This window comes from Loxodonta africana, chromosome 8 (assembly GCF_030014295.1).
Source record: "Loxodonta africana isolate mLoxAfr1 chromosome 8, mLoxAfr1.hap2, whole genome shotgun sequence".
NCBI lineage: Eukaryota > Metazoa > Chordata > Mammalia > Proboscidea > Elephantidae > Loxodonta > Loxodonta africana.
The window spans coordinates 19667735-19693832 of record NC_087349.1 but is presented as its reverse complement, the minus strand read 5'-3'; the positions used below and the strand labels follow the sequence as shown (position 1 = coordinate 19693832).

The 26098-nt window shown below is 42.8% G+C and overlaps 1 protein-coding gene across 1 annotated transcript in view; it reads left to right on the top strand.

Moving 5' to 3' along the window:
- Nucleotides 1-1939: 1939 nt before the first annotated feature.
- Nucleotides 1940-26098, top strand: part of CPA2 (carboxypeptidase A2) — a 34413-nt gene continuing 10254 nt past the window's right edge. Inside the window, exons 1-10 of the mRNA XM_003407276.4 lie at nucleotides 1940-2148; nucleotides 8306-8387; nucleotides 9056-9190; nucleotides 9850-9945; nucleotides 11817-11918; nucleotides 14114-14212; nucleotides 15553-15663; nucleotides 16749-16839; nucleotides 19006-19205; nucleotides 23126-23210. Of these exons, the coding sequence (XP_003407324.2) occupies nucleotides 2084-2148; nucleotides 8306-8387; nucleotides 9056-9190; nucleotides 9850-9945; nucleotides 11817-11918; nucleotides 14114-14212; nucleotides 15553-15663; nucleotides 16749-16839; nucleotides 19006-19205; nucleotides 23126-23210 (1066 nt within the window). The 5' untranslated portion in view covers nucleotides 1940-2083. The remainder of the gene's footprint in view (nucleotides 2149-8305; nucleotides 8388-9055; nucleotides 9191-9849; nucleotides 9946-11816; nucleotides 11919-14113; nucleotides 14213-15552; nucleotides 15664-16748; nucleotides 16840-19005; nucleotides 19206-23125; nucleotides 23211-26098) is intronic.

Below are 26098 nucleotides of genomic sequence, written 5' to 3'. Positions count from 1 at the left end.
TCTTTTCTCTCACTGTAGCTCTAGGCTCATCCTCATTTTCTTTTACGTAAAGAAAAAGGAGCTATCATGTTTCTAACACTCGCGGTGAATTCAATTCATTGGGAAGTACTTCTCAGCAATAATTCCTCTTTGAAAGCTTACCTGTAGAGGAGATAATTGGAACAAATTCTTAAAGTGGAACTTCACACAGTGTGATAATGGAGTGGGGAGATGTTGAGGGGTAGCCATGGAGATGGCTATTTGACCCTTTTATAACGCCTACTAGAAAGCGCCCTTTCCCAACTTCTATACTTTTTTTTTTTTATACCCAGCCAGGCACCAGTTACTTACACGGACATGGCTTTCTTCCACTAAAATACCACTGCTAGCCTGTCTTATATATTCCCTCTGCTACCACCTAGTCCAGGTGTGTCTTCTTAAATCTGGATTTCTCCAAAAGCCTCAAGTGACTCCCTGCTTACATTGTCTTTCCACTGCAACCAATCCTGCAAGATTTATCACTCTCAATACTGCCTTCATCAATCACTCACCTGCTCAAAAACTTTCTGAGACTCTCTTGTCTCCATTTCATCAGGCGTAAACTCCTCTGCTTGGATAATGAGGCCCTCTACCATTGAGTCCTACCTTCTCTTATTCTATCTTTCCCATCACTGCCAGTGTCAAGTCTGTGGTCCAGTGTGGCAATTTTCTTCCTTACTCCTACTATACGTCACGTGCTTTCCCAGTTCTCTTATTTTCTCATGTTTCTTTACTACCAGAAATCCAGGCTCTCCTCACATTTGCCTTGGCAAGTCCTACCTGCCCTCAGACTCAGCTCAAGCCCCATCTTTTCCAAGAAACTTTTACTGGGTCTCCAAGTACCTTCATTTCAATTTGACTACTGTTTATTGATAGGTACTGGTGACATGAGGATGAATTACGGTCTCTGCCTCTTGGATTCTGTCTTCACCCTCACTCCCAAGAGAAAACTAATCCAGGAATTTCTTAAACCAGAGACATATATATATATATATATACACCTTCGCCATTCAGGTAGGTATTTGTGAATTCTAACCCAGGGATTTGAAGTGTATGTTGATGAAGAATTTAACAGAGGACAAAAGAAAATTTCCTTGTAGCTGTTTGTGGTTGATTCTTGTTAGACTGAATATAATATGCACAAATTATTAAAATGCAATAAAGCGTGCTTCCTAAAAATAGGTAGATGTATTTTTATCTTAGGGGATGAAAAACAAAGTCAGAGTAATGTTCATCTATATTTATTGATACGGAAAGATCACCATTGTCTAAAAGACCTTTGCTTAGAAAAACATTTGGAAAGCTATATACCAAAGGTTTTCTTCGGGTAGAGGAATTATTGGTGATTAAACAGAACACTTACTTTTTTATGCCAACTTTCCATAATAAGTAGTTTTATTGTTATAATCAGAAAGAAAGATATTTTCATTTTGGGGAAAGTCACAGAAACAGGGATATTAATTTAGTGCAAATGCAGATGGATCACTTTAGAGACAATCCAAAATTGAATATTAAAAGACCTTCTGTTGTGTTTTAATATAGAGTGAAGACTGGAGTGGGCCGTCTACAGGGAGTTTCCACAGATGTGGCCTGAGTGAATGCAGTGTTTCAGGGCAAACATTATAAAAATAAACAAACGAGCAAGCTAATGGAATGTGATAGACAGGATGCTAGAGTAATTACTATAAATGCTGTGCCCTTTTCTTTGTCAGAGACCCAGAAAGGACTTTAACCTCTAGGTCTGTTAATCTGGCTTCTATCACAGGCCAGAGCTAGTGGCACTTCATGTTCTAAATCATAATATATGATTTGTCCTTGATATGATCTAGCAGTTTTGTTTAGTTTCCATTGAGGTTCGTTATCTCATCCTAGGAATGGAAAGTGTATGAGTTGGTGATATCGCACAGGTGGGTGTCTGTAATCTTGAACATTTCATACGCAGGTGGGAATTTTACCATGTGGGAATTCACTCAAGTTCTCCGATGGCCAATGGCTCAGCCGTGGGTCCTCATAAATAAAGTTCAGGAGGGACTCTGAGTTCTGGATTCTTGAAAGCCCTTAGACCATGAAGTTGATCCTGTTTTTTGGCGCCCTTTTGGGGCATATCTACTGTCGAGAAACATTTGTGGGGTAAGTTGTCCTTTCTGGTGCCTGTTTGAATTTTGCTGACCTGACTCATGGTTAGGCTCCATGAACCTGAAATTCTCCCTTGATTGTTGCAGAGTAACGTGCCTAAGTATTCAGCATTTTCAGAGACGTTCTCTTAGACCGAAGGAGGCCTGTTGGCACAGACAGTTAAGCACTCAGCTGCTAACCAAAAGGTTGGCAGTTGGAACCCCCCGACGGGGTCCACAGGAGAAAGATTTGGAGATCTGCTTCTGTAAAGATTATGGCCCAGAAAACCTTATGTGGCAATTCTACTCTGTCACATGGGGTCATACTATGAGTTGGAATTGACTTGATGGTACCCAGCCACAACTCTTCAATTGGGTAGGGGTGGTGACTGGTGGGGATAATAGGAGTGGGGTGATCAAAAAGAGGTGAATGATGTTTAAAGAAAAAATAAAGCAAAACAAAATGAAAACTAAACACATATAGCCGTGTTTCTCTCTGTCTGGACTTCAGTTTTTCCTCCAAAGATGAGAATGTAGGGATGACAGACATTAGTGAAAATCACGTTGTTTGGGTGCTTGAAGGTTACTCTCCCATCTCTTCCTCCCCACCTTTCTGGGCTTTATCCTCCGTGTCAACCATTGTCCCCTCTCTTTACATCTAGGGCCCGGTAGTAGAACCTCATGAGGTGGGAGAACCAGGGCTGAAGATTTTAGCTTCAACTTATATTGTGGTTTCGTAAATCTCAGGATGAGGAGACATTCTTACTCCAAAGAACTTTGGTTCCAAGATTCTGTCAATGGCTCTAGGCAGCATTCCTTGCACAGTGTTCCAGGGAATGAATGAAGGGGTCAAATAACTTTGGTCCAAAAATTAGGTGGTCAAATTTATTTACTCTGGTCAGATAAAAATCGACAGCACTGGGTTTTTTTTGGTCAGATAAATTTGGGAATAACAGGGTTTTAAAAAATGATACAATTTCTAGGAAATTTTACCAAATTAGTGTGCATTGTCAATCTATGAGAGGGGATATAGGTTGCAGCATTTACCCAATGATTTTCTTCAATTATCAGACTCCCCCCCTTTTATTTTTGTTTTTGCAGAGTAACTCAAAGGGCTACTATTCCTTAGAACACATCCCGGGAAACATTAGCCTAATGTATTACTTTCCCCAGGGTCTTCCCGTTTTAAAAGAGGACTCTCCTCGGGAGTGGCCATGTATTAACCAAACAGAATAAGACTCAAATAGAAAGATTTTCAGACCATTTGTAGCAGGTGGATATCGGAGGCAGGAGAACCTTGAAGATTTCACATTCAGTGACATATATTCCACTGGAGTTCACTGGCAATTGCCTGGGGCTTGGTTTCAGAAGACTTAGAATCTGGCCCCTGCATATGACTCATTGTACCAATCATCTCTTCGCCACTGCAGTGACTGGGATAGAGGAGGAACCTCTGTCACCAAGGAGAAGCCTCTAAGAATTCAGCTATACTGCTCATTTCTTCTCTAAGGATATGCACTTGCTTGTTTTGAGACTTCCCTTTCTTGCCAAGGTGTCCTAAACCAGTTGCCTTCGAGTTGATTCCAATTCATGGTGACCGCATGCGTTGCAGTATAGAACTGTTCTCTGTAGGGTTTCCAAGGCTGTGACCTTTTGGAAAAAGATCACCAGGCCTTTCTTCTTAGGTGCCTCTGAGTGGTTTCAAATCACCAACCTTTCACTTAGTAGTGGAACACTTAGCCATTTGTGCTACCCAGCAACTCAGCCAAGGTGTCCTGTTGTTGTTGTTGTTGTATGCCATTGAGTTGATTCTGTCTCATAGTGACCCTACAGGACAGAGCAGAACTGCCCCAGAGGGTTTCCTAGGCTGAAATCTTGATGGGAGTAGGTCGCCAGGACCTTTCTTTCACAGAGCAGCAGGTGGGTTCTAACCCATGAACTTTGATTTAGCAGCCGAGCACTTAACCATTGTGCCACCAAGTCTTCTTAAAGGTGTCCTAAGCAAAAAAACCCAAACCTATTGCCACTGAGTCAATTCTGACTCATAGTGATCCTATAAGGACAGAGTAGAACAGCTCCATAGGGTTACCAAGGACAGCTGGTGGATTGGAACTGCTTGCCTTTTGGTTAGCAGCCATAGCTCTTAAACGCTGCATCGCCAGGGCTCCTCAAGGTGTCCTGTTGTTGTTATTAGGTGCCATTGAGTCAGTTCTGACTCATACAGACCCTATGAACAACAGAATGAAACACTGCCAGTCCTGTGCCTTCCTCACAATTGTTGCTATGCTTGAGCCCATTGTTTCAGCCACTGTGTCAATCCTTCTTGTTGAGGGTCTTCCTCTTTTTCGTTGATCCTGTACTTTACCAAGCATGATGTCCTTCTCCAGGGACTGAGCCCTCCTGACTGACAACATGTCCAAAGTATGTAAGGCACAGTCTTACCATCCTTGCTTCTAAGGAGCATTCTGGTTGTATGTCTTCCAAGACAGATTTATTCGTTCTTTTGGCCGTCCATGGTATATTCAATATTCTTCACCAGTGCCACAATTCAAAGGTGTCAATTCTTCTTCAGTCTTTCTTATTAATTGTCCAACTTTCGCACACATATGAGGCGATTGAAAGCACCATGGCTCGGGTCAGGCGCACCTTAGTCCTCAAAGTTGACATCTTTGCTTTTTAATACTTTAAAGAGATCTCTTGTAGCTGATTTGCCCAGTACAATGCGTCTTTTGATTTCTTGACTGCTGCTTCCATGAGTATTAATTGTGGATCCAAGTAAAATGAAATCTTTGACAACCTCAATCTTTCCTCCGTTTATCATGATGTTGATTATTGGTCCATTTGTAAGGATTTTTATTTTCTTTATGTTGAGGTGTAATCCATACTGAAGGCTATGGACCTTGAGCTTCATTAGTAAGTGCTTCAAGTCCTCATCACTTTCAGCAAGCAAGGTTGTGTTATGTGCATAACACAGGTTAATGAGTCTTCCTCCAATCCCGACGTAGCCCAGCTTCTCAGTTTATTTGCTCAGCAGACAGATTGAATAGGTATGGTGAAAGAATACAACCCTGACACATACCTTTCCTGACTTTAAACCACGTAGTATCCCCTTGTTCTGTTCGAACAACTGCCTCTTGATCCATGTACGGACCCCTCAAGAGCACAATTAAGTGTTCTGGAATTCCCGTTCTCCACAATGTTATCCATAATTTGCTATGATCCACACAGTCGAATGCCTTTGCATAGTAAATAAAACACAGGTAGACATCTTTCTGGTATTCCCTGCTTTCAGCCAGGATCCATCTGACATCGGCAATGATGTCCCTGGTACCATGTCCTTTCTAAATCTGGCTTGAATTGCTGGCAAGTCCCTGTTGATGTACTGTTACAGCCACTTTTGAATGATCTTCAGCAAATTTTGCTTGCATGTGATATTAATGATACTGTTTGATAATATCCACATTCGGTTGGACCACCTTTCTTGAGAGTAGGATCTCTTCCAGTCAGTTGGCTAGGTAGCTGTCTTCCAAATTTCTTGGCATAGACGAGTGAGCACTTCCAATGCTGCATCCATTTGTTGAAACATCTCAATTGGTATTCCATCAGTTCCTGGAGCCTTGTTTTTTGCCAATGTCTGCAGTGTGGCTTGGACTTCTTCCTTCAGTACTATCGGTTCCTGATCTTATGCTACCTCCTGAAATGGTTGAACTTCGACCGATTCTTTTTGGTATAGTGACTGTGTATTCCTTCCATCTTCTTTCGATGCTTCCTGTGTTGCTTAATATTTTTCCCATAGAATCTTTCAGTATTGCAACTTAGGCTTGAATTTTTTCTTCAGCTCTTTCAGCTTGAGAAATGCTGAGCATGTTCTTCCCTTCTGGTTTTCTATCTCCAGGTCCTTGCACATGTCGTTATGTTACTTTACTTTGTCTTCTCGAGCTGCCATTTGAAATTTTCTGTTGCATTCTTTTACTTCATCATTTTTCCTTGTTCTTGAGCTACTCGACTTTCAACAGCAAGTTTCAGAGTCTCATCTGACATCCATTTAGGTCTTTTCTTTCTCTCTTGTCTTTTAATGACCTCTTGCTTTCTTCAAGTATAATGTCCTTGATGTCATTCCACAACTTGTCTGGTCTTTGGTTATTAGTGTTCAATGCTTCAAATCTATTCTTGAGATGGTCTCTAAATTCAGGTGGAATATACTCAAGGTCGCACTTTGGCTCTCATGGGCCAGTTCTAATTTTCTTCAGTTTCAACTTGAACTTGCATATGAATAATTGATGGCCTAATCCACAGTTGACCCCTGCCCTTGTTCTGACTGATACTGAGCTTTTCTATCATCTCTTTCCACAGATGTATTCGATTTGATTCCTGCATATTCCATCTGGCAAGGTCCATGTGTATAGTCACCATTTATGTCCCTGAAAAAGGTATTTGCAATGAAGTCATTGGTCTCACAAAATTCAATCATGCGATCTCTGGCATTGTTACTATCAAAAAGGGCTTATTTTCCAAATAGCAATCCTTCTTCTTTGTTTCCAGCTTTCAAATTCCAATCACCAGTAATTATCAGTGCATCCTGATTGCATGTTCTATCAATTTCGGACTGCAGAGGTTGGTAAAAATCTTCAATTTATTCATCTTTGGCCTTAGTGGTTGATGAGTAAATTTGAATAACAGTTGTATTAACTGGTCTTCCTTGTAGGCATATGGATATTTTCTTAACACTGACAACATTGTACTTCAGGATAGATCTTGAAATGTTCTTTTTGACAATGAATGCAACACCGCTCCTCTTCAAGCTATCATTTCTAGCGTAGTAGACCATATGATTGTCTGATTCAAAATGACGAATACCAGTCCATTTCAGCTCACTAATGCCTAGGATATTGATCTTTATGTGTTCCATTTCATTTTTGGTAATTTCCAATTTTCCTAGATTCATACTTTGTACATTCCATGTTCCAATTATTAATGGATGCTTGCAGCTGTTTCTTCCATTTTGAGTCATGCCACATCAGCAAGTTAAGGTCCTGAAGGCTTGACTCCATCCACGTCATTAAGGTCGACTCTACTTTGAGGATGCAGCTCTTCCCCAGTTATCTTTTGAGAGCCTTCCAACTTGAGGGGCTCATCTTCCAGCACTATATCAGACAATGTTCTGCTCCTATTCACGAGGTTTTCACTGGCTAATTCTTTTCAGAAGTAGACTACCGGGTCCTTCTTTCTAGTCTGTCTTAGTCTGGAAGCTCAGCTGAAACCTGTCTGCCATGGATGACCCTGCTGATATTTGAATAACGGTGGCATAGCTTCCTGGTGGTGTAGTGGTTAAGAATGACAGCTGCTAACCAAAAGGTCGGCAGTATGAATCCCCCAGGCACTCCTTGGAAACCCTATGGGGCAGTTCTACTCTGTCTTATGGGGTTGTTCTGAGCTGGAATCAACTCAATGGCAGTGGTTTGGTTTTTTTGGTTTGGCATAGCTTCCAGCAACACACAAGCCCCCACAGTACAACAAACTGACAGATGCATGGGAATTAAGGTGTCCTAGATAATCTTTATTCCTCATTTTGCACGTGTGTGCACGTGCAAACACCAAGAGAGGCACACCATGATTTGTCTGAGTCTCAGTTGCCCCTAGCCATACCTCAGATTTGGGATGTATGAATGGGGTTTGGAGATGGAACTCTGATGCTTTAGCGATTGACAAATACATAAATAAAATAAAACCCACTAGGTCTACTCTAGATGGGAATTTGATTCCTCTTGCAAGCACCATTTAATTATTCCATTAAAAAACAAAACAAAACTTATTTCTGAAAACCAGGAACAATCATGTTTTAAAGTCATTGTTTTATGAGCAGCAGGTGTTATCTGACAAATAATCATTAGCTAAAGGAAAGACAACTTTAATGGCAAGCTTCCTGCTAGGAGCAGGTACACCTCTTAATTATTACTTAGATAATATTGCCTTGGGGAAAATAAAGCCATTCAATCAAGTCCTCATTCTGGGATGTGGGTCAGCGTACTATTTATTAGTTTCTGGACTGTCAAAGAGATTATTGACTGTTGCATTAACTTCTTACATGCAGAGACCAACTGGAGCAGAAAGCAACAGGAATTAGTGTCCAGATTTTGTTTTTAAGGTCATGTCTGTGGTTCAATATTCTTTAGAGACCAAGTTCTTGAGATCATACCAAGGAATGAAGAACAAATAAAAAAGCTAGAGGTACTGGAGGCTGAAGAACATCTTCAGGTATTTGTCCTGGCGGGAGTCTCTATTTCCTACAGTGAGTTCTCTACAGTTAGACATGATTGAGGTCTTTTACTTTAGACTATAGCTCATCTCCTCTGGCATAGCATGGAATGCTAACTCACAGAACTAGGATAAGTAAGACCAGCTCTAGTCCCAATTGTGTGACATGGGGCAAGTCACCTATCTTCCTTATGTCTCGTTTTCCCTATCGATAAGATGGAGGTAAATACACTATTCACCTATCTCACAGGTTTACTGTCAGAATGAAAAGAGAGGTCAAATGTGAAAGTGACTTTGAAAAATTGTTGAACACCTTTAATGCATTATTTCTTTCCTAAAATAATTTATAGTATTAATATCCTGTTATGAAATGACTTGGATCACTTGAATGCCAGCTTTTTAAAAAACCGCTATAATTTTAAATAATCTTTTCCTTCTGTTAGTTTTAGCATCCAACCATACAGGGAAAAACAATGTAACATATCTGCTGATGCTTGGACATTTAAAACTCCCATTGCGACATCATAGGGATTCCACAATGACTTAGTCTTGGGAGTCTCAAGATATAATACATACAAATTGATTTACTGAAACATATTAATGTTCAACTGTCCATTTCCCTGGAATAACATACTCATTGTCTTGGTTTGGCCTTTTATCCCTTTCAGCTTGATTTCTGGAAATCAGCCACCACCCCAGGCCAGACAGCCCATGTCCGGGTTCCCTTTGTCAGCCTCCAGGCAGTCAAAGTTTTCTTGGAGTCCCAGGGGTTTGCTTATTCCATTATGATTGAAGATGTCCAGGTAAATATCTCACAGGTCATCCTGGTCCACATGAATGGAAAGTCTTTTCTCCTTGGGTACTCTTTGTTAGGGCAGGGACCTGTGTGTGCCACTAGGGCTGTCCTGTGTGAGGGCTACTCCTGCAGGGTGGACAGGGAGGCACTGTCCCTCTCCCTTTTGCATTCGGCATAACTGGAATATGGTAACAAAAAAATTTAAGAGAAAGAGCAAAGGAGAGGCTATAGCATAGAATATAAGGTGCAACCTGAAGGGTCTTAGTCAACGTAGGGAAAAGCAGCTGCTATTTATTTTCAACTGGAGGTTACTCTGGGTCCCAGGTGGCCAGGAAGGTAGGATGAGCCATAAGACAAGGTCAGGTCACACCCTGCCTGTGCCTGCAAGCCCACCATAGGACTGACTTCCTCCTATATCTACAGCATCTGGCTGGCCAGAAGTCCCACTGATGTCCCATCCCCTTTGGGATCAGGGTACTTTTCTTGCCATAGTTCTCCAAAGTTTGCTCAGGGCTCTGCAAGAATAAGGGAAAGGCATGACCCCACAGCCCACAGGACAGGAAAAGGAAAGCTTGGCACTGGGGACCTGAGTGTCACCATTTCCTTCATGAGTATAGACTGAAATGCATTGCTAAATTAATCACAGGTATAACTGATTTGTCTTAGGTTCTACTGGATAAAGAGAATGAAGAAATGCTATTAAATCGGAGAACAGAACGAAATAGTAACTTCAACTTTGGGGCCTACCATAGCTTGGAAGAGGTGAGTGTTTAAAAATGAACATCAGAGATTGGCCATTCTCTCCTTCCATGACACAGCCTAGATACCTACTGGTGACTTAATGACTTAGAAAGTATTTCCATCTTGTTTCCTAACTTCCCCAAGTTTCCCTAGGATTTCACAGGCTGTATTAGTGTCACTGGCTTCATGCCTACTCTTGCTTACTGCAGGGCATAATGCCCAGCTGCTCATCTCAACAGCAACCCATCCATTCCGGAAGCATCTAAGCAATCTTCAGCAGCACGAAGATACCCTTCTCCTGCCCCTGCTCTTCCACTAAGGCCTCCTTGCTGGTTTCTTAACTGTGCTGCCTACAAAGCCATTTGAAAGCCATGGCTGCCATTGAGGATGGGATCAAGGGCTGCCTTGACTCTTCTGATTTCTGGCCAAGGCCAGGGTCTCCCAACCTGCCAAGGCACCAAGACCTCACAGTAGCAAAGCCTTGTACAGTTTCTGCTGTCTTTCCTGAGTTTTACTGGTCTGTGAAGAATGCCCCCTTCCTCCACCTGGGTCACATCCTGGCATCTGGGCACCAGGGCAGTGCTGCTTTTGCCCATTTGTGACATGGAGCTCTTTTGGGGGCCCACTGGGGTCTAGTTATATTGACTGATTTTGAAGGGTGGGTGGGGTGGGAGAAGTAGAACAGAGCCCCAGAAAACATATCTTCTAGGTACCCACCCGCTGCCATGGAGGGTATTGCAACTCATAGCAACCCTATAGGACAGAGTAGAAACACCCCATAGGGTTTACAAGGAATGTTGGTGGATTCGAACTTTTGGTTAGCAGCCAAATTCTTAACTAATGGGCCACCAGGGCTCCTCTTATAGGTACAAAACAGATCCCCTAAATCAGCTATTCTAAAATGCAAATTGCTCTGAAAACAATTTTTCTCCTCATTTATTTGGTGACAAAACCTGACCTGATCTGAACGCATTTGGGGGCAAAATCTGACCTGAACTGACATGCTATTTATTCATCTGTTTCACTGCCAGAAATATGAATGGGTTCGAATATGGAGCAATCCTGCATGTATAATACACACTATATGCTTCCTATTACTTTTCTAAAATCCCTCAAAAATTCTGAGTTGGAAATACACATGGCCCCAAAGATTTCGGATAAGGGACTGTGGACCAGTACCAAAAGTCTGAAGAAGAAAAGGGAGTGGAGAAAACAAGATGATCTCTTCTCTTTGCCTGGTCCCATGACATGGTGTCTGTGCCCTATGGAGAGAAAACGCTGACAAAAAGCTGTTTTCATCCCGTAACTCTTCAGACACGCTGAGACAGACCTCAATCCCAGCAATGGACACAGCTTGGGTGCCCCTGAGGCACAGAATTTCAATTAGCCTTGAAAATAGGAGTCAGAGGAAAGGAGCTGATGACTGAAGTGCCCCGAGGCAGGCGCCCGTGTCCTGTGGCCTGAGTGGCCCTGCTATATTGTGGAGTGCCAGCCTTTAAATCCACTCTTCTGTGTGTGTCACTACCACTTGCATTCCTCTGCTGGTGAGGGCGAGGAGTTTTCTGGCAGGGGAAGCTCCCTCCCATTGCTGGAGTTGAGGAAAACCATAGGCAAGGCAGAGACCTGCCATTTTGTGGAGGCACAAAACCGCAAAGATTGGCTGCAAAATGGCGTCTCCCTTTGCAGCCCCTGCAGACGCGGTGACTCATCATCTCTCAGCTTTGATGCAAACATCCCAGTTCTGGAGCTTCAGCCAGGCTGCCCTCTCCACTTTCTCCCCAGAGAATGAAAATGGGGGAAAGGAAACAAACAAAAAAGTCACTAACTGATGCATCAGATTATGTATTTAAACATGTCTATGTTTTTTTATGTATTCACTGGAAACATTTCAGATTTCCCAAGAAATGGATCACCTCGTGGCTGAGTACCCTGGTCTAGTGAGGAAAGTGAAGATTGGCCATTCTTTTGAAAATCGGTCCATAAATGCTTTCAAGGTACCCTGGACCCGGGGAGGGCGGCTTTCCTCTCCAGGCTTCTAGAATCCTGCTTCTACCAGGCAGTGCCGGCTCAGCCAGCACAGCAGAGCGCGTCCTTTTTTTTTTTTTTCTTCTCCTAACCGGTCTTTGCTGGTTTTGAATCTCCCCCTTCCCACCGCCCTTTCTTTCCCGGTTTCGGGTTTCCTGCAGGCTGAGCTGGTCTGCGAGTCAATGGGGTGAACGAGTGCTCCAGCGTGAGGGACTCGCTCGGGGAAGCGAGGGCGGGCGGAGGGCGTGTGTAATTAACGGAGGGGAGAGGTCAGCCCTTTTCTTTTTCTTGTCCTCTTTCTTTAGCTTTTTTTTTTTTTTTCTTAAATTAGCCAAATGGGGTGGGGGGGGTAGGGTCGGGGGGAAGAGCACTGAGTACCTGACTGAGCTGCATTTAAAAAGAGTTGCTGCATCGTGCAGAACGATGGCGGGTAACCAAGCTGCCGCAGCAAATGTCCTGAAATGAAGGCATTTTAAAATTTATTTTATTTTTGTTGTTGTTGAGAATATACCTAGAAGAATATTCACCAGTTCAGGTCGATCACGGTCTTCACGTTGTGAACCCATTCTCACCGTCCTCCCCTCCACATTCTTCCCTATTAACATAATCTCCTTGCCCCTAAATTTCCTGTCTAACCTTCGAGTTGCTATTGTCAGTTTGATCCCATATAGTTTTTAACAGAGCACAAGGCTCCAGGCAGACCTTCTTTACTAGTTAAGCTAACTTGTTTGGTCTGAAGAAGACTTAAGGGGTTATTTTTGGTTTAAGGTTTGCATTTTTTTAAAGTAATCATTGAAAAAATGTTAAAGAGTTTACCTATAAACTGTAATAGCCTTAGTGCTGATAATTTTTAAGCATCTTCACCTTGCTCTGAACAAGAGTGGAAATTATTTTCCCAGATTTCCTAGAAAGAGTTTAAGGGGGAAAAAAAAAAAAGTTAATGTCACAACTCCCTGCTAAATTTGGAAAAGTTGTGGCTGGGAACCAACTGACTCACTGGGACAAATGGGTTTTTCAAGAGCATTTTTTGCCAGAGCAGACCCAAGAGAAGTAGTTTGCCTACTTGATCCTGGGGCACATTTGCTAATGTTTATTACCCTCCTATTTCCCCTTTCCTGTTTCTCCTTGGGCTGGGTCACCAAACCTCAGGTTCTCCCCTCCCCTGGCTTTCCTTCCCCTGGGCAGTTACGTGGTTGAGAATGTTCTATGTTTGTTTTTGAAAGTTCCCACCTTTTTACGATTGAGCTCTTTGGAGGAAAAAGCACAAAACACTCACAAGCCAAACTCTCCAAACTCATGAAATGAAGTGATTTTTGGCGAGGATTTGCATTTCTCATTTACCTTATCTGCTATGTTTGGAATGCTGCACAGAGATAGAAGTCGATGGTGCAAAAATAATCTTTTCCTCCCCGTTTACTAATCCAATTGGCAAAGTCACTGTTCCAAATAAGATGAAGTAACTTCAGTCCGAAAAGTTAAAGTCTGGGAAGCACTGCTAGAGCCTTCCAACCCGTTTTTATGAAGAACTCAATAGCTTAGCAAACATTTCTATTACAAAAATAATACAATCACTGCATAAATTTGGAAAATAGAGAAACAACAAAAAAAGGGGAGGGAGCGTGGAGTCCTGGTAATTCTAATTCAACAACTATGGGATAGTAGCTATTAACATTTTGTTTTATATTTTTTCCTTCTTGCTCCCTTTTTTTCTTCTCCCTTCTCTCCCTTCCTCTCACCGTTTATATATACCAGTATCCAATATATGTCTGTGTATCTATCTCTGTCTATATATCTATATGCCTTAAAAAAAAAAAAATGGCACCATACTGTTCCGTAACGTTTTTTTCCAGTCTACAACATAAGATGAACATATTTTCATGTCATTACATTATCTGCAAAGATTTTTTTTTTTTTTACAAACATCAAAGGGAGAAAAAGTCTACCCCTCTTGTTCGTCTGCATCTACGCTTCCATTAAAGAAGGGGACCAAAAAAAAAAAAAAAGTCACCGGAAATGAGAGGAGTTAACCGTTAATTGACAGCATAGCTGCCTAGTTCTCTCTTTCATGTCAAACACAGATAGGGGGACCGAGAGGACGGGGAGGGGACTGGAGGCGGTGGCTGCCGCGGGGGAGCCGTTCACATTTTCTCGCTTGTTTTTGCAGTTCAGCACGGGAGGGAACAAGCCGGCCATCTGGCTGGATGCCGGGATCCATGCTCGCGAGTGGGTTACACAAGCGACCGCACTGTGGACCGCAAATAAGGTCATTGTGCCTAAAATTCCTCGATAATTGTCACTTTCTGAGGTCAGGACCTTCTAACCACATAGCAGCCCTCTCAGCTCAAACCCTCTACCACACAGGCGGGAAACAGATCCTGCCAACTATTTGGGTGTCGCCCCACCCAGCATCCTGGCACACCCCCCTCCTCCCTCTCCTGCCCCTCCACAGCTTGCACTCTTCAAAGACAGTGAGCTAGAAGAGATCAAGAGGGTGGGAGGTAGGGACCTTGGATTTCAGCCTAAGAACAGCCTGGAGAAACATGGCTTTGCTGCCTGGAAGGGAGGCAGATGGGCCAGAAATCCATACAACCCAGAAGGAGGTCAGACAACAAACATGAACAGGTCCAAGAAGAGTTCACTTTGACCCACAGAGTCACAGTGAAATTAGTTAAAGGTGTTTGGTTTGTTCTGAAAAATTTCCTCAATCTGATTTTGAAGTCAGGATATAGCAATACCTCTCTTCAACACGTTCCTGGGACTCATAGTCAGGACACCGGGCTGGGTGTGCCCTAGTCTGGTATTTCTTAAAAAAAAAAAAAGGTATTTCTTAAGTAATTCAAAAATGGCATGCTATAAATCAGAATGTTAATTCATGAGCAGAGGCAATCAATCCACTCCCAGATCATTCAAGCATGTGCCACCACGTGCAAACCGGCTGATACATTTTTCCCTTCAATTAAAATGCATTTACCTTTAGGGTATTTTGAAATGGATATTTAACAGCTGAATAATAATGCCTTAGGATGGCTGAGCACAGGAAATGAATAAATTTTAATCCAGCAGAAACTTTGACTCCACTGCAATCGATCAGGATTTCCCAAATGGAATTTCACCAGTTCTCTGGATCTTTAGAAAAGTCCTGGCATGTTTAAGTAATCAGCTGTTGGTTGTGAGTTCTTTTGGAAAGCTACCCTGTGTGGTGATTAAGGAAAATCAGAAAATTTCTTTGAATTCTTTATTGCCCTGGTGGTATTAAAGATCTCCACAAGCCACATAGACTGTCACCCACCATTGCAAAATTCCTCACCAGAAGTCATAGGAAGAATGCTACTACTTTTGAGAAACAACTGACAAGTCCTACTTGATTTCGTATTTAATATAAGTAAATTATTCAGACCAGAAGTAAAAAGCATAGACACTGGCATATTAAATACATTAATGCTACGGGAGACCGGATTGTGCTATACCTGGAACATTGCCGTTCACCAGCAGTGATCTTGAATTCACATTTGGAAAAACAAAATACATCGCCTTAATATTCTCTGCTCGTGTTCCCTGACAAAAGGGGAGTGTGAGATTGACGTGTGTGTCGCCTTTGCGCAGATTGCCTCTGATTATGGAAATGATCCTTCCATCACCTCCATTTTGGACACAATGGATATCTTCCTGCTGCCGGTTACAAACCCCGATGGATATGTGTTCTCTCAAACCAACGTAAGCTGGGACCTTTTCTCTTCTGCAGCAAGGATTTTAGGAGTTGTGTAGGAATGTCAAAAACAAAATGAAAGGAATCTTTCTGTTCTTAATTTAGCCTGAACGGAACACCTAATCTCTCAGTAGTGGCCCTGAATCGAGGCATGTAGAGGGGCTGATAATCACTTCTTACCCTGGCACTCGGTGGCTTTCCATGTCGCAGCCCATTTCAGCTGCTGTGCTGGGCTATCAGAGCTCTCAGTGCTCATGGTGAGTCACCTAGGAGATTTGTTCCAATTATCTCTGCATTTTCGTGACAGGATTGATAGAAAAGAGGAGGCGGATGTTACCTGCTGACAATTAGATTGCACTAGGATTTAGGTAGCAGTCTAATGCAGCTAATGTTTTACTCACGATCTGTAGACGAAATCCTTTGTAATATCACTAAAAACAGTTATACCGCTTTTTTTTTCTTTGAAATCTCATTACAGAACACCATTGTGGCAACTGTCACCCGAAGTATATTCAAAATTAATCAGAGCTTCAAGTTTATTTTTGGAAAGGGTTGATTATGGGAGCATTTTTCAAAGGAACTTGTGTTAATACCAGTACTAATCCTGTGAGAGACCCTAGGGAATAACGGGCTCTGTATGCAAGTCTGGGAACTGCCACCCACTGTTTTCCTCTCTTGGGGTTCATAAAAAGCATGAAAGCATTAAAAATCCTTAGAAGTTCGGAAGTACATTAACCTATTTGGCCCCATGTGTTCCTAAAATATTCTATCACAGAACCCTCCGCACCCTCTCCCTTTTTTCTCTTTGGTTAGCATTGAACAGAACCGGTGCTTTAGGGAACGTGGTTTCGTAGGTATTAATTTGAGGAGGTGAGGGAATATCCACTTCTCTTTGGGATGGCTGAGAAGCTCCAAGCAGAACCCTGGATAAGGACTAGTGGCACCTTTGTGAGCAGGAGAAATTAGCACAATTCCAAAGGGGCCTTCTCAGGAGGGAGCAAGGGAAGTTACCAGAATTCTAAAGGGACCTTCTCATCAGGCAGAATGACTAGCTTTTTTTTCCCCCCATATTCTTTTTTCCTGAATTTTAAAGAATCGAATGTGGCGGAAGACCCGGTCCAAGATCCCTGGATGCCTCTGTGTGGGTGTTGATCCTAACCGGAACTGGGATGCAGGTTTTGGAGGTGAGCACAAGGCCTTGTCCCCAGGGCTGGTCAGATTGTTGTCTGGCCACCTAGCTATCTTGCCTCACTCTGCAGTGCTGTCAGCTTGCAAAGCCCATTCAGGATTCAAGCCATTTAAAAACCTGTTTGAGAAATCCTTACTTCCCTTCACAGGCATGCAAGTGCTGTTATAGAGCTCTGAGCAGCGTTTCATATATTTCATCTCACATCTTGGTTTTCCCACTAGCTGTAGCCCAGGTCTGGGTCTGCTTCCAAGCTACAAGAGCCAGGCTTTGCGCAATGATGGAAGGCCTCCAGAAACCCCAAACCAACCACTAGGGGGCATGAGGAGCTGCTCAGAGGAGAAGAATTACATCATCTGTGGATGCTTCCAGAAAGAAAACCAAAAAGAATTACAAATAGGATTAAAACATTGATTTTCAGAATAGGTTCAGAGTAGATAAAATACTAACTTGCTGCCCTAGCTCTGTTAACTGTTCAGAGCCCAGTGACAGGCTGGCGAGGAGGCCTCTTTTCTGCTTCCAGGCACCACCTTAAAACCCCATTATGTTTCATTAATTTCAGAACTGAAATTTGTTCGTTTTCCTCACTAGGCTATGGTAACAGTGAGGTTAAGAACTGCGTCTTTTTCACTATCGTATTCCCAACACCTAGCACGGTGTCTAGAATGTAGAAGACAGTCACTAAATATTTGAAAAACAAGTGAATTAATGAGTGGCGTGGAACCAAGAGATGTTCCTGCATGGTGCAAACAGTGACGCGCCCAGCTACTAACTGAAAGGTTGGAGGTTCGAGAAGGTTCAAGTTCACCCGGAGACATCTAAGAAGAAAGGCCTAGCGATCTACTTCCACAAGATCACGTCCATTGAAAACCCTGTGGAACACAGTTCTACTCTGAAACATATGGGATTATCAGGAGTCGGAATCAAAGTGATAGCAACTGTTTTTTTTTTTTTTTTAAATAATATTTTATTGTGTTTTAGGTGAAAGTTTACACAGCAAATTAGGTTCTCATTTAACAATATTTATACAAGGTGTTCTGTGACATTGGTTACCATTTTCACAATGTGCCAACATTCTCATTATTTCCATTCTATTTGTTCTGTTTGCTTTTTTTTTTTTTTTTTAGTGGGACCAATATGAACACATCAGGGAATTGGGACAGGGTATGGATGAGTGGGAAACCCTGGTGGCATAGTGGTTAAGTGCTACAGTTGCTAACCAAAGGGTCAGCAGTTTGAATCCGCCAGGCACTCCTTGGAAACTCTATGGGCAGTTCTGCTCTGTCCTATAGGGTCACTATGAGTTGGAATTGACTGGACGGCAGTGGGTTTGGGTTTTTTTGGATGGATGAGTGGCAACTTCATTCATTGCTTTTACAAAATATTTTTTTAGTGTAGGAGAAAAGAAATCAAAACATCAGATCCAAATATTGAATAATACTCAGAAATTCAATGTCAGAATTTTTCCTGAAATGTTATTATTCCTGTAAAATAATCTTTAAATAAGGTGACAAAAGTCATATCTACACTGTCAATATCACTTGAGATCCTGGGAAATCCCAGTTCCTGGCTGTCCTCTCAGAGGTTCTGTAGCCTGCAGAGCCCTGGCCAGGCCTACGTTGGACTCATTCCAGTAGTCATGAGAAACTCTAGTTGCTGGAGAATTTAGGCAGAAGGTCCCATTACCCTAAAGATGGCTTTGTGGTCTTATGTAGTTGTGATTTCCTCACTGTAGAAAGAGTGTCAGAGGTTCCTTGCATTTGTGGCTTTGTGCCTTAGAGTACAGATGTATAGAATCTTTTACTCTTGGACTCCAGGAATTGGAAGTGATCCCAGAGATGAACTTGCTAAACTCCCACCAATGCAGGAGTTCCATCTACAATATTAAAACTAGCTTTTCTTCCAGTGGCTTCCACAGAAAGGTGATTAATCTGATAACTCTTTTTGCCACGTAGAGGAGCCATATTTTTTTTAACAACAGAGAGAAGGCCAGAGTCATTTTATTTAGGCTTCTTGACTATGTCGTAGGTAGCGACTTGGTCTAATGCAATGACAATCTTACTCTGAATTCCAGAGGAGGAATTTAATGATGTGTGGTCATTGCCTCCATATAACATCCCCTAAAGCTCTCTGTTCTCACTGGGCTTCTTCTGTATCCTATCAGGACCTGGAGCCAGTAGCAACCCTTGCTCTGATTCCTACCATGGACCCAGTGCCAACTCTGAAATTGAAGTGAAATCCATTGTGGACTTCATCAAGACTCATAGAAATGTCAAGGCCTTCATTACCCTCCACAGCTATTCTCAGCTGCTGATGTTCCCCTATGGGTACACATGCACGAAGACGGATAATTTTGATGAGCTGGTAAGTTACTGAAACTTCATTTCAGTTCAGCAACAAATATCCACTGTGTGGACAGCTATGTTTCAGTCATAAAGTAAGGTGCTAGGTCACGGTATACTAGTGATAGGTTACAAAGATGAATGAGACATAAGTCCAACCACTGAGAAGATTATGATGCAGGCAAAGGTTTGAAAGACTGATTATGAACTTTCCTAAATTACATTTCCTTGGGAAATAGAATTCATGATACTATTGTTGCCTTAACTGGATGAGCAGAGCTCGATTAGACCCTAAATTCCCAGGGTGTGCTTTCTGTTGCTTAGGAAATAACTACTTGGATTGCACCTGAGGCTCTTGGATGTGTAGTCAGATGCTTATGCTAAGCAATGCCCTATTTCAGCTCCTAGCTTATTATTTTTGTGGTGCTTTTGGCCCAGGACCTGCCATCATGATGCACTGGTATATGATATTGGGAGTAAAACACTCACTTCCTTAACTTGATGCCTTCTGCCATCTTTCTCATTTCAGGAGTAATTAGACTGGTAGTGGCCTTAGATCAGGTGGTAACATCTCAGGGGGCTGTTGATAGCAAGAGCTATCCACAGCCAAAGAGTATGTGCCAATATTTTTAACTACGCTTTTAGGCTTGGTTTTTGAGACCTGTATGTTAGGGATAACCACTAGGGATAAGCCCTCAGATGGCACCTGTTGATCAATTTTACCTTCAAATAGATATGGTCAGCAGCTCCAGGCAGAAATGGAATTTATTATGGCAATTCAGGTATGTTTTCCATCTCATCAGTTGGATTTTAGCCCAGGAGGGCAGCTTTCAGGGTTCTGATGGTGAGTATTTTTTTTTTTTTTAATTACAGAAAAAGAATTTCAGGGTTGGAAGCAACCTAAAAGGTATCTTAAGTAGACCTTTTGTTATTGTTGTTAGGTGCTGTTGAGTCAGTTCTGACTCATAACGACCCCATGACTCATAACGACCCTACACACAACAGAACGAAACACTGCCTGAACATTCTCACAATCGTTGCTATATTTGAGCCCATTGTTGCAGCCACTGCGTCAGTCTATCTCACTGAGGGTCTTCCTCTTTTTCACTGATCCTCTACTTTACCAAGCATGGTGTCCTTCTACACTGGCCCCTCCTGATAACATGTCCAAAGCAAGCGAGACAAAAATCTCACTATCCTCTTATCCACTATCCTCACTGTGTTTCTAAGGGGCATTCTGGCTATACTTCTTCCAAGACAGATTTGTTTGTTTTTCTGGTAGTCCATGGTATATTCAATATTTTTCACTGTCTTAGTTATCTAGTGCTGCTGTAACAGAAAATACCACGAGCGAATGGCTTTAACAAAGAGAAATCTATTCTCTCACAGTTTAGGAGGCTAGAAGTCTGGATTCAGGGCACCACCCCTAGAGGAAGCCTTTCTCTTTCTGTTGCCTCTGGGGGAAGGTCCTTGTCATCAATCTCTCCCTGGGCAAGGAGCTTCTCAGTACAGGGACCCCCAGTCCAAAGGACATGCTGTGCCCCTGACTCTTCTTACTTGGTGGTAACGAGGTCCCAGTCCTCTCTGCTTGGTTCTCTCTTTTATATCTCAAAAGAGATGGACTCAAGACACAACCTAATCCTGTAGATTGTGTCCTGCCTCATTAACGTAACAGCTCAGTCCCAAAGAGGATCATAACCACAGACATAAAAAGACCAAAAAAAAAACAAAAACAAAAACTGTTGCCATTAAGTTGATTCCAAGTCATAGCAACCCGATAGGACAGAGTAAAACTGCCCTATAGGGTTTCCAAGGAGATGTTGGTGGATTAGAACTGCTGACCTTTTGGTTAGCAGCCAAACATTTAACCACTGCGCCACCAGGATTTACAACACATAGGATAATCACATCAGATCACAAAACAGAGGACAACCACACAGTACTGGCATTCATAGCCTAGCCAAGTTGATGCACGTTTTGGGGGGCCATAATTCAATTCATAACATTAGCCAACAGCATAATTCAAAGGCATCAGTTCTGCTGTCTTCCTTATCCATTGTCCTGTTTTCACATGCAGTTGAGGTGACTGAAAATGCCATGGCTTGGGCCAAGCACACCTTAGTCCTCAAGGTGACATCTTTGTTGTTGTTGTTGTTGTTTTTTTTTTAACACTTTAAAGAGGTCTTTTACAGCAGATTGCCCAATGCGATACGTTGTTTGATTTCATGGGCATTGATTGTGGATCCAAGTAAAATGAAATTCTTGACAACGTCAAACTTTTCTCAGTTTATCATGATGTTGCTTATTGTTCCATTTGTGAGGATTTTTGTTTTCTTTATGTTGAAGTGTAATCCATACTGATCTTCATCAGTAAGTGATTTAAGTCCTCTTCCTTTCAACAATCAAAGTTGTTTTCATCTGCATATTGCGGGTTGTAAGTAGATCTAGATAATCTTAAATTATCTCAAGCTGGTATTAAAACTTACCAGTCATCTAGCCAATGATTGAATACCTCAAGAAGGGACAGCTTCCTGCCTCCGAGGAAGCATGTTTCATGTTGGCACAGGCTTAATTATTGGAGTTCTTCCTTATGGAGGGCCAAAACCTTCCACCTGTGGTTTCTACCTATCAGCCCTGATATATCTTCTGGCTTCATAGACCAAATATATTTCCCTTTGAGAGGCAAACCCATTCTTACTGGAAAACCAGTAACCTACTCCCCTAGATGTTTCCTTATCCCTACTTGTTGTTGTTGTTAGCTGCCCTCAAGTCATCCCCCGACTCATGGTGACCCCATGCACAATGGGATCAGACCGTTGGGATCCATAGGGTTTTCACTGGCTGATTTTTCAGAGGTAGATCGCCAGGTCTTTCTAGTCTGCTTTAGTCTGGAAGCTCTGCTGAAACCTGTTCAGAATCACAGCAACAGGCAAGCCTCCACTGACAGGTGGGTGGCGGCTGCCCATGAGGTGCATTGGCAGGGTATTGAACTCGGGTCTCCTGCGTGGGAGGTGAGAATTTCACCATGGAACCACCAAGGCCTCTTAGCCCTACTAAGCACCCCTGGTTCCTTCAAGCACTCACAATATGGCTGCAAGTTCCCTCACCATTCTGGTTGCTGTTTTCCAGACATGCTTTGGTTTGTCTGTGTTCTTTAAGGCTAGCTCCCAGCAGTGAATGGAGACCCTGGACTAGGGGTTAATCAGCATGGAGCTGAACGTGACCATAACTGCCCTCATCTAGACCGTGCACTTCTGCTTGCGCAGTCGAGGGTCACATTAGTTTTTTGGCAGTAGCACCGTGCCGTTGACTCATGTTGGGCTCATTGACAGCTGAAACCCCCAAGCTCTCCGAGGCTACTGCTGAGCCAGAATTCCCCCATCTGGTAATTGTACAGTTGTTTTCCTGGACCCAAGTTCAAGACCTTACATTTATCCCTAGCAAGGACAGTAAAGCCTCAATCAGTCAAAATTGGAACCCTCAAATAATGGAAAATATTTTGCTGAGCTCTACTTCTTGGAAAAAGAAAGTCACAAGGAAACAAGCCAGTGTAGGGATATAGTAAAAAAAAAAAAAAAATACAACTTCCTAGGTACATCCTGGGGTCAGTATACATCCTCCTTAGCCTCTTACACCAATCCTGTTTCTACCCACAGTCCCGAACAAAGAGAGCTGGTGGTAAAATAATGACCCTGGGTATATTGTACCTGGATGATCCAATAAACAACTAGGGTCTTTATGTTGCACTTTCAAAGCCTGCAAAAGTGAACTTGTGCGTACTTCTCTGTAAAAATGGTTGAAATGAAAAGGGTGTTGTGTTTAAGCCTCAGTTAACCAGAGAGTTCAGTTAATCAAACCATCCCAGTCTACAGTCTGCTGATGGGCATCCATTTTCCCGAGACAACACTATCCATCTATGTCTCGTTGGTTCTCTCGCTCTAGGATGAAGTGGCCCAAAAGGCTGCCAAGTTGGTGACGAGCCTGCATGGTACCAGTTATAAAGTGGGACCTATCTGCTCGGTCATCTGTAAGTATCTAATGTGCTGGAAGTTTTTACAAATGACCCACTAAGATGGCACGCACCACGGGAGTTTGAGCCAAAGCCTTTAAATGCCCTGCTGTGAAAGGGATAGGCCTTCATGCATGGACCCCAGCATTCCCCACTTGCCCTCAGTAAGGCAAGCTCTCCTCCAGGAGATACTAATCGTGTGATATCTAGAGCAAAGAACTTCCTGAATGTTTGGGTGTTGTGCTTGCTGCTATGCTTGTCGAAATCCTTAGAGCCCACTCTCATTATGTGGAATCTTTTGGCTGGAAATGGGCCTTTGCTGACATCTGGTCCAAACTCCTGCTCCTTTATTGGTTTCCCCTTCCCTGGCTGAAAGGGGTTCATACCCTGTATATCCCATGGACAGTGCCTGGGGACACGGGGGTCTGACTCTAAGAGGACCCAGATGGTGCAGTGGATAGACTCTGTGGCAGCCATTTGTCCCTGCTGAGTGTGGAAGACAAAAAGGACAAGTCAGGAATAAGGGCAAAGTCAGGGATAAGTCTGGGCTGCCTGCTGTCAGACTTTCAGAGACTCCCTTCTCTCGATACAGCAGTGGATGAGGATAAAAACAAGAAACTACTGGCCGTGCTGTGGGCGATCCTAATGCATCCTCGTGCAGATTCTGAATCCCCCAAAGCTACGAAACCAAAAACTAAACCCGTTGCTGTCAGGTCCACTCTGACTCATGGTGACCCTATGTATGTCAGAGTAGAACCTTGCTCCTTAGGGTTTTTGTTGTTGCTGTTGATGTTAGTTGCCGTTGAGTAGATTTTGACTCATAGCTGATTTTTTGCAAGTAGATGGCCAGGCCTTTCTTCCAAGGAGCTTCTGGGTGGACTGGAACCACCACCCTCTTGTCTAGGAATGAGCATGTTAACCATTTGCTACCCAGGGATTTCTTCCAAAAGCACATACACAAAAAAACTAAACCATTGCCGTCAAGTCGATTCCGATTCATGGTGACTCTATAGGACAGAGTAGAATGGCCCCCATAGGGTTTCCAAGGCTGTAATCTTTATGGAAGCAGACTACCATATCTTTCTCCTGAGGAGCAGCTGTTGGGTTCAAACCACCAACCTTTCGGTTAACAGCTGAGCGTTTAACCACTGCGCCACCACAGGGGTATAGTGAGGGTAACAAGCACCCAGGGACTACCTCTAAATTGCACCCCCCTCCATTTGAGCACCCAGGAGCAATCTCTAAGTCATGATACCCCTGCCCCCCATTTCAAGATGAACAGACATTGATAGCAGCAACACGTCAGCCGAAACACCTTACTTCCTCTTGTCCTGCTGTCTCAGTCAGGTGTCTTTCATATTTGTGGTGCCTCGGAATGTGATTCCACACTTTGTCAGGTGCCCCCTTGGACTTGTGCATGGGGCAAGTACCCCCTTCTACCCCCCTGACTTGTGCGCCACCAGAACTCCTTCCCAAAGGCACAATCCATTCCTTATAGACAAATCCAGAAGCTTAAGACCCATAGCTGAATGTCCCAGAGTTCCCTTGCCCTTGAGCATAGAGTAGCTAAAGCAAATAGATGAAAAAGGATGAAAAGATGAAGTAAAAGAACTGAACAGGAAATTTCAAAGGGTGGCTTGATAAGACAAAGTAAGGTATTACAATGAAATCTGCAAAGACTTGAAGTTAGAAGACCAAAAAGGAAGAACATGCTAGGCATTTCTCAAGCTGAAAGAACTGAAGAAAAAATTCAAGCATTGAGTTGCAACACTGACGGATTCTATGGGCAAAATATTGAACGATGCAGAAAGCATCAAAAGAAGATGGAAGGTCCTTGTCATCAATCTCCCCCCGGAGATATTCTTCTAATGCTTGTTTCTTGGTGGTATGAGGTCCCCATGTCTCTCTGCTCACTTATCTCTTTTATATCTCGAGAGAGATTGGCTCAAGACACAATCCAGTCTTGTAGCTTGAGTCCTGCCTCATTAACGTGATAGCCACTAATCCCATCTCATTAACGTCATAGAGATAGGATATATAACACATAGGAAAATCACATCAGATGACAAAATGGTGGATAATCACACAATACTGGGAATCATGGCTTAGCCAAATTGATACACATACTTTTGGGGGACACACAATCCATGACACATAGTTTATAAAGAAAACGTTCCACATCCTACTTTGGTGAATAGCGTCTGGGGTCTTAAAAGCTTCCGAGTGGCCATCTAAGATACTCCACTGGTCACACCCTGACTAGATTAAGGGAGAATGAAAAAAACCAAAGACACAAGGGAAAGGTTAGTCCAAAGGACTCGTGGACCACAACTACCACAGCCTCCACCAGACTGAGTCCAGCATAACTAGATGGTGCCTGGCTAACACCACCAACTGCTCTGACAGGGATCGTTATAGAGGGTTCAAGACAGAGATGGTGGGAAATGTAGAAAAAAATTCTAACTCACAAAAAAAGACCAGACTTACTGGTCTGACAGAGACTACAGAAACCTTGAGAGTATGGCCCCCAGACACCCTTTAAACTCAGTGCTGAAGTCACTCCTGAGGTTCACCCTTCAGCCAAAGATTAGACAGGCCCATAAAGCAAAATGAGACTAAATGGGCACACCAGCCAGGGGCAAGGATCAGAAGGCAAGAGGGAACAGGAAAGCTAGTAATGGGGAACTCAAGGTCAAGAAGGGTAGAGTGTTGACATGTCTTGGGTTGGCAAACAATGTCAGAAAACAATATGTGTATTAATTGTTTAATGAGAAACTAATGTGCTCTGTAAATCTTCATCTCATCTAAAGTACAATAAAAAAAAGGAAAGAAAATCAAGAGCTTATGTTAAAAATTTTTTTTTCTTTGACTTACGTGAATGCATCGTATTTGTAGGTTACTTTGGG